The sequence below is a fragment of the Nipponia nippon genome, unplaced genomic scaffold, assembly GCF_047370975.1.
Source record: "Nipponia nippon isolate SJK-2023a ecotype South Korea unplaced genomic scaffold, ASM4737097v1 scaffold_12, whole genome shotgun sequence".
Classification (NCBI taxonomy): domain Eukaryota; kingdom Metazoa; phylum Chordata; class Aves; order Pelecaniformes; family Threskiornithidae; genus Nipponia; species Nipponia nippon.
In genome coordinates, this window is record NW_028262313.1 from 7,738,918 (window position 1) to 7,749,786 (window position 10,869).

At 42.0% G+C, this 10,869-nt stretch overlaps 1 protein-coding gene across 4 annotated transcripts in view; it reads left to right on the forward strand.

Annotated features, from left to right (window-relative positions):
* Positions 1–10,366, forward strand: part of KIAA1210 (KIAA1210 ortholog) — a 46,266-nt gene extending 35,900 nt beyond the window's left edge. For all 4 annotated transcript variants that reach the window (XM_087748628.1, XM_087748632.1, XM_087748629.1 and 1 more), the window contains 4 exons: positions 444–2,042; positions 2,811–2,962; positions 3,650–3,755; positions 8,130–10,366. In XM_087748628.1, the coding sequence (XP_087604754.1) occupies positions 444–2,042; positions 2,811–2,962; positions 3,650–3,755; positions 8,130–8,302 (2,030 nt within the window). In that variant the 3' untranslated portion in view covers positions 8,303–10,366. The remainder of the gene's footprint in view (positions 1–443; positions 2,043–2,810; positions 2,963–3,649; positions 3,756–8,129) is intronic.
* The last annotated feature ends 503 nt before the right edge of the window (positions 10,367–10,869 follow it).

Below are 10,869 nucleotides of genomic sequence, written 5' to 3' on the forward strand. Positions count from 1 at the left end.
CAGCAGCCCTGCTGGAGCTGCAGGAGGCAGAGCTACCTGATGCTGAGATGTTCTGCTTAAACACAGAAAATCCACCAGATCATTCTAGACAGCCTTTCTGGGCATACACATGAAGAAATGTCTAGGGAAATCTGGCTAGTAGTCTTGCAACTAGGGGTATGCACAGAAAAGAAACAGCAACTGATTTGGTACACCTTAAGTAGACAACAACAACTTTCAGTCATTCCCAGGATTAGGTATGTTCAAACTAAAAACTTTATTAGTCTCCTCACTTGGACAGCCTATTTCGAAGTGTGCTTTTAACAGCCTTATTTATCAGACAATGGTGGCCAGACATGGGGAGCTCATGCTAAATGACTGCACTATCTGGAATGAATGACTGATACAGATGGTGCTTGAATTGTAACCTTGAAGTGCACACTCTTCTTGTATGTTTGATGTAGGATTATCAGCCCAGGTGGGACATTGTGCAAAGGGAAGCGATTCTAAGGAGATGCCAGGTGTAAAAAGTCCCACTGATGCTGCCCATGACTCTCGTGATTCCACACTTGTGGCAGAAGACTCTTGTGCTTTGCTGCAAGAGGATGCATGCCTTCCAGACATGGACCATCGCTATAAAGCAGCTGCACCCCTTCTGAGACCTGAGCCTTCTCCAGTGAACCTGGAGGAACACCACAGTGCAAAAGTGCCGTACTGTTCAGATGAGTCTGTTGATGAATTGAAATTACATCAGCAAAATACCAATACTGAAGTATCTGCACTTCCAAAATTGCAGCAAACTGAAGGAGAAGCTGTTCTGTTTCCAGACATACTAGCAGCTGATTTATTTAGCAGTGGTGTGGAAACAGAGGGCACAGATATATTGGCAGATGTTGCACAAAGGTCCTCAGTAAATTCTGTGGACCCAAACATCAAAGACCAGGGAAAGGGGGATCCACTGTTTATTGGCAAAGTAGAAGCCTGCTTGGGTACTATTGCGAATCATTCCAACCATGCTGTCTCTCATACTGCACCAAGCACTTCACAGGTTGCGGTAGCCGATTCAGAGTCGTCTTCTGACATCAAGAGAGTGGCTGTTTTGAAGCCTGAAAACAGTTCAGTAACAAGAAATGACAAAGAAACTTGTGAAATAATGGAATTTCAGTCGTCCAAAGGCAATGCAGAAAAAAACCCAGACACTGCTGCATCTGTCTCGGAAGGAGGTTGCATGCTAACTCCCAGTAAATTGGAAGTATGTTTTAAAGCAGAAACTGTTTGTGTTTCAAAGGGTATCCAAGGCAGTCAACAGGCCAACAAATCACACATTTCTGAAAAACCTTCCATTGGATGTCTTGCCTCTTCAAGTTTGGCTGGCTTGAAGAGTAATATCTCATCTGATGATGACAGTAAGGAGCACCAGATAAGCAGTACAGCTTCTCACAGAAAAACAGTAGAAGACAGTCGATCTTCAGAGGAAAATGTGAAAAGTCCACTGAAGACTGCTTCTGCTAAACCAGTCAGATTTACCATTGCACCCGCATGGCAAAGATCTCTCTCAGGGGGTTCAAATTCAAAGGAAGATTCCTATACCAGAAGTTCCCCAACGTCCCCTATAAGACCAGAATTATTTGAAGGAATGACAAAAGAACACACACGTTTTGATGCAGTCATCCAGGAATCAGCAAAAACCAACTCGGATAGATTTGATGGAGATTGTAAGGACAGTGATTTGCATTTGTATTCTTCTATGGAGTGGGCTGACCATGAAGCACAAAATGTTGAAAACCCATTTGGGATCAGACTAAGGAGAACATCTTCTTTACTAAAATACCAGAATGAAAGCCATGCTGAGTCTCCAAAGCTGATCCCCTCAGCTGTTCCCACTGCTTCTTCTGCTTCAGTCAAGGAGGATCAGAAATCGGTGGGCACTGGAAAGCCACCTCCAGGCCTTCCTGTCAGCACAAAATCGTTTGTTAAAAAAACAGATCTCCTAGAAGACAAAAATCCTCCCAAGACAAGATCAGAAGAAGTGGCAAAGAAGCAAAATGGTCACAAACTTTCAGGTATTTATGCTGTATTTTTATCCAAACATTGCAGAAAACAGTGGTCGTGTAAGAACCTTGGCAGAGTGGCAAACAAAAGATAAAAATCCTCTTGATGAGGACCAAATTCAGCTTTGAGTTCATCAGCACTGTAATTTAATGGGCTTGATGATTTGGCGAGTCAAGAGAATTCTTGGCTTATCTTAATGAAGGGTGTGTTCCAGCAGGAATAACAAGAGAGTAATAGCTTAAGGGCCTCTGAAACATTTCTGGTACGACCTATGTGTGCATATAGTTGGGAGTTTTAATATGGCTTTTTAAAACTTGCTGCTGATTTGTAGCTAATTTTCCAGACTGCAGCAGCTCAAACGTTAACTAGGAGTTGCATTAGGTGTGATTATTTTTTCTATTGTTTTCTACAATCACTTCATTTAAAGTATTTTAAAAGTGAAAAGGCAGTCAGTGTTTTACTGCCGACATGAAAAAATAATGGTTATCATACTCATTTAATCTGCAATGTAAGGATGTTGTTTCAAAGGCAAAATCCGGTTCACAATGATCTTAGTGGGAGTTCTGCCATTGACTTAAACGGAAGCAGAGTCAGGTCAAAAACTCCAGAATAAACAGAAAAAGAGCTATTGCCAAGGACAAAATAATCACGGAAGGTAATTTTATCTCCGCAGCGTTCAAAGGGTATTACAGATGCTGAAGGATTTAAAACACAAAACACTAGGTTTAGACTGACTTGACCTAAATCCCTTCTTTACTTCAAACATGCTTCTTTCATAGAAAAAGTCTCCTCTCGACATTTGGAAACTGCTTCCTCTGAACCAGCTTGGATCTCCATGGCAAAACTAAAACAAAAGGGTTTCCAGGACCACCCTCTTGCCAAAGAACATAAAGCTGAAGACAAAGCTTTGACCAAAGTGAATCAAGAGGAGGTAGAGTACCAAATAATGTTGCATGGGTGTGAATCCTTCACCAGATTGCCTGAGTACTTTTGCAAACTGTTCAATATCATCTTCATGGGAGGCGTGTTGTGAGCACTACTCAAAGAGAGATTTTCAGGACTGGCCTCTAAAATGTATTGAGACAGACAACTGATGCAAGTGAGCAAACACGTGTGACTATACTGTCACAGTGATTAGTTTCAGAGCTGGATCCTCCTATATGTTCCTTTGCACTAGTCAAACCTGAACGTTTTCACAGCTTGCCTGTTTCCCAGAATGTATTTATGTAGCCCAAGAGCTGCTTTGAGTTGCACTGGCTTCCTCACTGTTAGTGACCTACAGACCTCATTCACTGCTCTGCTCTGGAGACTGTGTACTGAAAGTTTGGCTTTTCCACTGACTCTTGCACAAGTTTCTTGTGCAGGTTGTGCAAGTTCTTCAATTCCCCATCCGTAAGAGAGAGAGGATAACTTTCCTGCATGTGAAGTAACCCTGTATTTGTAGCAGCTTCCTTCTTGCCTTCTCCCTCCCTCCCACAGGATATCTCCAACCATCCTTGTCTGGCCTTTGTTGCATTTCCACAGTCAGGTTTAGAGATGTTGCCAGGGCAAGCTTTATGAGTGCCAGTGGCTAGCGGGTTTCTTAGTAGCATTCTTTTCTTCTCTCCTCCTTTTGTAGCAAGGGATCCGTGCTAATGAGAACATACTGAAGAATAATATGCCTTCAAGCTTGAGCTCTCAGGACAAGAAAACGCAAATGAAGACCAGTGTGTCTGCTGCAGCAGGTATCCTTTTTCTTTACATCTTTACATAGTGGCTGCAGTTTACACCAGTAAGTGGTGTAGGTGGCAGGTAATGGGGGAGATAGATAGCTACCTTTTTGATAATCAGCCCACTTTATATAAGGCCTGTTCAGACTGTAGTTTGCATATAAGTCAACATGTTGGATTGCTCACTCAGCAGAGAAAGCAAGTGAGGAACTTTTATCTTCACTGCCAGTTCATGGAATGGCATGTAAACAATACGGTGATTTATTACTGGCAAAGGTCAGTACTGAAGAACAGTAGTTGAAGTTGGAGAGTGTCCAGAAGAGAGCAGCAAAAAAGGTCAGGTCTTCTAGACCTCCAGTGAGCCAGGAAATACTGATGGGAGCAGAGTTGTTTAGTCTAGAGAAGACAACTTAATTTGCTGCAGAGGACAAGACTAGTCTTTATGCCCCATATCAGCTTAAAATGCACCAGGGGAGGTTTAGCTTAGACATTAGGAAATACTTTCTAACAGTAAGGGTGGTGAAGTGCGGAATAGCATAGGTTGCTTACAGTCTGTGCAGTTTCCATTGCTGGATGTGTTTAACAGATAAACATGCATCAAGAATAATTTAGGTAGAGTCAGTTCCACCCTCAGGTGGACACAGAGGCTCGATGGCCCCTCTCCTGCCCTGTTAGCTGTGATTCTTTATAAGAAAGACGCAGGGTAAGAGCGTGACTCAGACATCGTGACTCACCTACCTCTTCCAAGGCTACTGCTGGGCTGCAGCTTATCCCTCCCTGTTTAGTCAGCGTGGTGCCAAACCTCAGAGACATGCTCCAGCTAGATATAGATAAGCCACTTCTTCAGCTGTAAAAGCATCTTGTGCTAGCTGAAGGGTATTGATTTCAGACACTGCCTAAAAAGATAAGAAATGCCCCACTGTATCAGAGCAGTGGCTTTTCTGTTCCAGGTTCCTGTTGCTGACACTGTCAATAAGAGATACTGTCTAGAGAAAGCACATGCCCCTGTCCACTTTCCCCTTATAATCCACCAGCATCCAGAATTGTTGTATTAGAGGTATTAGGGGGTACCTCTGTGCATGCTCCCTGTAGTAGTTGTTTATAGAGCTGTTACTTGTTTTTGAATCTACAGGTCCTACAAAATAGGCTTTCTCCCTTACTACAGGTAGCAGACCAGCTGAGGATGCGCAGCAACACAGAGGCTCTGACGTCAGTTGCCAGCCTCTGTGTGTGTGATGAAAATCCAATAGTTTTTAAAAAGGATTCTGTTACAGGCCAGCTTTATCTTATGGTTTTAGGTGCAAAGTGAGAGATGAAATGTAAACAGGCCAAGATTTTTGCTCAGATTAGAAGGTTTTCCTTTGAAAGGCTGGCACAGACTGGATTTCTGTGTGTTGAATCATCTAAACCTTGGAAGCCCAGCAGGCTTCAGTCGAAATTCAGAACTCCACAAAGTACTCTGCTACTCGTTTACTAGAATTTACACCACTTGTGGTCCTTGCAGCAGAATTACAAGTTTTTCCACATCACCTCTTCCCAAGGATTGACCTAGTTTCCTGACACCCAATGCCTGTTTCCTCCTCTCCAGGGATAGCATTTATAGGCATATTCTAGTCTTCCACTCCTTGAATATCACAAAGAGCTCTGACCAGTGTTGATGTTTAAGGAAAACACTACTCCTCTACTGCTCAGAAAACCATGCTCTATTGTTAGGAAATGTTCAGCACTGTCAGCACATGAGTAGGAAATTGGGAATACCAAATGTAAACTCTCCTCTCCTCTGATTTGGTTCCCATTAGCACAGCCAGCAATTTGTCTAGTTGAAGTTGCTGGTGGTGGAAAGGATGTAGGTTTAATATCCAGAGGAGTTATTAATTTGGATCATGCTTTTTGGCTTATGTTAACTGCTAGCAGTTTTCTTGATGGATGGTTGAGGTTTTCTGTGCAATGCATACATCCTGCGCACAACAGCAAGAGCCAGGACAGCTCAAGGTCAGCTAAGTTGGAAGAGAATTCCAAGAAATCAGATCCTTGCTTTACTGAGTGTGACTGTTTTGTTACTGCTGCGTAGCAGCCCACGTCATAACCAAGGGAAGATTACTTAGAATGATAGAATCTTAGAATTGTTTAGGTTGGAAAAGACCTTTAAGATCGTTGAGTCCAACTGTTAAACCAGCACTGCCAAGTCCACCACTAAACCATGTCCCTGAGCACCACATCTACCCATCTTTTAAATACCTCCAGGGATGGGGACTCAACCACTTCCCTGGGCAGCCTGTGCCAGTGCCTGACTAACCTTTCGGTGAAGGAATTTTTTCTAATATCCATTCTAAACCTCTCCTGGTGCAACTTGAGGCCATTTCCTCTCGTCCTATCACTTGTTACTGGGGAGACGAGACCGACCCCCACCTCACTACAATCTCCTTTCAGGTAGTTGTAGAGAGCGATAAGGTCTCCCCTCAGCCTCCTCTTCTCCAGGCTAAACAACCCCAGCTCCCTCAGCCGCTCCTCATAAGCCTTGTGCTCCAGACCCTTCACCAGCTTTGTTGCCCTTCTCTGGACACGCTCCAGCACCTCAATGTCCTTCTTGTAGTGTGGGGCCCAACACCGAAGACAGGATTCAAGGTGCGGCCTCACCAGTGCCGAGTACAGGGGGACGATCACCTCCCTGGTCCTGCTGGCCACACTATTCCTGTTACAAGCCAGGATGCCATTGGCCCTCTTGGCCACCTGGGCACACTGCCGGCTCATGTTCAGCTGGCTGTTGACCAACAGTTAGCTTGCCTCTTCTCTCTCCCACTTCACCCAAAGCATGGTGAGGTTTGTCCCTCAAATAGGCATGAGCCACTGGTTTTGGGTTTTGTTTTACCTTGTGCTGTTGAGAGCATGCAAAGGGCTTTAGACTCGCTTTTGCTTATTACAAAGAAAGAAGTCTCCCAAAATGTGAAAATTCATTTCCAAAATCAAAATGTCGCTAACACTTAAATTCCTACATCGCCTTAGATACTTCTGAAAAATTTGCAGTGTATGTAGAGCTGCAGCCTGTTTTTAATAGATAGTATACTTCCTCCAGTATTCCTAAGCATAGCTTGCCTCCTGCAAGAACGACCAATGAGCCAGGATTTTTAAAAGACCAGAGACCTCCTGAGTGGAGATAGGGAACTTCTTTGGCTTTGCTCAGGAGTGTGACTGATGGAGCTGATGGACATTTTCCATTGATTTCAGTGCAAGCAAGATCAAGCTTCTTGTACTTAACATTGCTTAAGTCCCCGTGTGGTCTCTGTCCTTGTGCTGGAGCACAGCAGCCTCATCGTGCCTGCCACATGCCATGCACAGACCAATCAAGTATGAGAAAAAGTTTCACTTTTCTCAGTTTGACTTACACACAGAAATGAAGTACTGCCTGGGTTGAAATGGATGGAGGGAGCACAATATTGAAAGACTTGTGAACCATGTCTCGAAAAGTGTGACCTGCATCTGTTCAGAGCTGCATTCAGCCCATTCCAGGCTGTCGGTCTGAAGACATTAATGTTGAAAATGTTCAAACAGGATGGATGGAGGAGGCCTTTTCTAAATAGTAACTTAAAGCCATACAAGGAGTGTTATCTGTATTCCTCCATCCTTTGTGAGGATGACAGGCTTGTGTTAGGCTGCATGAAGAGGAACAGCTAGCCCCACCAGAATCCCACCTTCTTGGCTTACAGGTCTAAGAACATAAAGCACTGGTTTGATCCCTACCTAGTATTTAATAATATTGCTGGAGCAATATTTGTGCTGGCAGCGAATACTGAAAAAAAATCTTATAAGAATTCTCAGTGTTGAAAAACATACACCAGTTACTTTTAACCCCACAGCAAGCCTGGGGTGATCCTTGCCCTGCAGATATTTTGTTTCCATTTTCCTGCATACTCAGGAGTCTTTTCCTAGATTTTCTTGCGCTCACAGAGCAGAATAAGCCTGTGGAACTCCTTGCTGTGCACTGTCATGGAAATAAAGAGTTTGAAAAGATTAAGAAATGAGTTAGCCAAGAATATGAATTATAAAAATACCTGAGGCTATAGTCTCCACATGCTTGAAGAATTTTGAAGAACTTCTTCATTGATCAGGGCTTAGACACGCGCTCTTGGGACCGAGGAGAAAATTCTTTTATGGTCAGATTATTCACTGCAGCCTAGTATCAATTTTTCCATTGCAATAACTAGTCCTCGCTATTGGTGTAGCTGGACCAGATAGCGCTAGCAATACCCAGTTATTCTTCTGACTTATTTTTGAGTCACAAACATCCTGGGCTGTAAAACAATTGCTTTAGAGAGAAGGAAATATCATTAGCAGAAACTGAGTTTTTAACTCTAGCCTTCTGATAAGTGATGGATATCTTGTTGTTGGCAGGTAAAGTTGGACCTATTGCTGAGGAAGCATCTGTGATTCCTGCTGTTGAAAAGGAAGTAAGACACTCCTCTAACCTGCCAATGACACCATGCAGCCCTGCTGAACCACCGTGGCTATCCCTGGCCAAGAAGAAAGCCAAAGCATGGAGTGAAATGCCCCAGATTGTACAATAGCAAATGACAAGCGCATCCTTCTTTGTATTGCCAATAGCTGCGTTAACTCCATTTAATCACTCCTTTACTGTGACCATTTTTTTGAGAAATAAGAGCCTTAAAACTTTTGATCAGACTGTTGTATGTAAATACATAATGAAGAAACGCCATCGTAGGCTGAATTTGAAGTATTAGGAAGCTGAGCATTTCCTACTACCAAATACTAGGAAAACTTGATCAATTTGTTATATCCTTACACACTTGACAGTGATGTTCTAAGAAGACATGCTTCAGGCTTTTGAAACATTTTCCTTGCAAAATATGTTTTTCAAGTTTCTGCAGACCATACAGTATTTTGTGCAATGTGGCTTTGGCTAAGAAACTAATGTATGCTATAAAATAGATATAATGCTGGGCACTGATACATCATGACTCATGGGCATTGATGTCATCACGCTTCTTTCTCTAATGCTCTGGGATGAGCAGTCTGACTTTGCTTCCGATTGTTAATGGATCTGGTTTGTGATAGCTATAGGATCTAAACAGCACTGTGAGTTGGAGTAATTCTGGCTTTTGGGTGGTTTGAAGTCACAATGCTGTGGGTCTTGTGCTTTGCTCATTGATGCCTGCTGGAATGGCCCAGAGCCACACACCTTCTGTTCTCTCCCATGCACTAGAAAACCACCACACTCTAGCATATACTCTGCTTTTGGTTACATCTTTGGAAATCTGGGATAATTTGAACATTCTAAAAAAAAAAAAAAAAGGTCCTAAAAAAGGTCCTTTCTTTAATTATGCAAATAGCGATTTATTTTTTGTGAGATTCCTCAGCCAGTGGTCTCTCTTAAACAGTGTGTTGGGAATGGGAACTATTTGCTACCTAGAAAGCGGCATCGTGTTTTCAACAAATGCCCCTCTACTTTCCATGTTCATGTGGATGTGTATTTAGTCAGGTGTATTTAATATTAGTGATAAAAGGGGCATCTCCTTTTCTCCTTGCCTCATCAGTCTTTAACCAGTAACTCAACATCAGTCTAAGAATGTGCAGCTGGGAAAGGATTATTCTCTCAGGGCCTGGCCTTGCAGTCACTTAAGTTGACAGAAGTTTTGCTATTGACTTTGAAGGAAGCAATCATTTGAAAAAGCAGCTTTGTAAAATGATGTTAGTGGCTTAAGTGGCACTCACCGGTCCTTTTCAGTTTTTGCAGCATTGCAGATTTATGTAGTTTTTGTTTACAGTCAGTGCAAAATTTGAAGGCTGACTTGGCAGATGGACAGTTTTTAGCTGGAAAGTTGGTAGGTATTTTTAAGGAAAATATTATCTACTGATAGGATTAACTGCAAAACAAAAAATTTGGTTTCAGATCAGCTCAAGCAAGACTTTAATCTTCCAGTCTTGGCCTGAATTTAATATGTAGCTCTTGCAATTTGAAAACAGTATTAATTAGGAGCTAGACTGTGATTTTTTTTTTTATATAGGTGAAAACTTACTCACCCAAGTAGGCTCACTGAAGCTATAGATACTGTTTATTTTGTACTAACATGAGAAAGAGTAAGAGTTTCACATTGGCTTGGTAATCTACACCTATTTTACTACTTGTTTTTCTCTATTTTAGGAAGCATATCTTCTTTTACAAGAACTGTAATGTTTGTATTTCTCTGAAACTTTTGAGTGTAATGTAAATGAACATACCCAGCTTTGATTCCCAAAGTTTTGTACAGCTGCCATCCCATCACAAGCTTACTGAGCCTGTGTAAAATAAGTGCATTTCTGTATACAGCAAACTCTCTTCTCTTTTTATTAGTGTGGATTGTGATCTTTCACCCAAAGTACTGCAAATGATACTATAGTCTCTCTCTCCCTGTGTTTGCTTTTGATCTTAATATTGTTTCTGTCTTTTATGTTTGGTATGTATATATGTTTTTGTAATCCTTGTCTTGAAGGAAAGCCTTTTGTATTCCATTCCCGTATTTGGTTTATGATTAAATGCTGTTGCCAGTGATGATGATATAGTTCCTGGGAAAAGAAGAATGATAGATGGCCCTCATTCATTAAGGAAAAAATAAAAAGAGGTCTTTGGTCAATATAGACTCTCTGTATTGATACACTGCATAGATCTTGTTTTGAGATGATTTTGTGTGGCCTAGGACTGATCAACACAGCTGATCTGACTAATGAACTTTTCTAAATCTGGCTATTTAAAAGTGTAAAACATCACCAGAGACTTGATGGCTCTCCTTTTGTTCTGGAGTTATTGTTCCTTCAGTACCGGGTTGGCTTGAAGGCTAGCACTTGTGGTCGCAGGAAGCCTTGTTTGAATGTGTTTTGGTATTGCTAGCCAGCTGCTGTAAGATACTTTGGGGTTGCTTTCAAAAAGAAGAAAACCACATGAGAATCACGTGATGTTACATTTGAAATTTCCTTGCCTTCTGGATGTCTGAAATGTTTTCAAGTTTCTCTCTGCAACCAAGAGAACAAAAAGCATGTAGAGAAGGAATCAAAACTGAGTCTCATTTAATCACAAGGGTTTAGAGGGTGGGGTTTTAAGACAAACATTGAAAAATCAGTGATTTATTGATGCATTTAT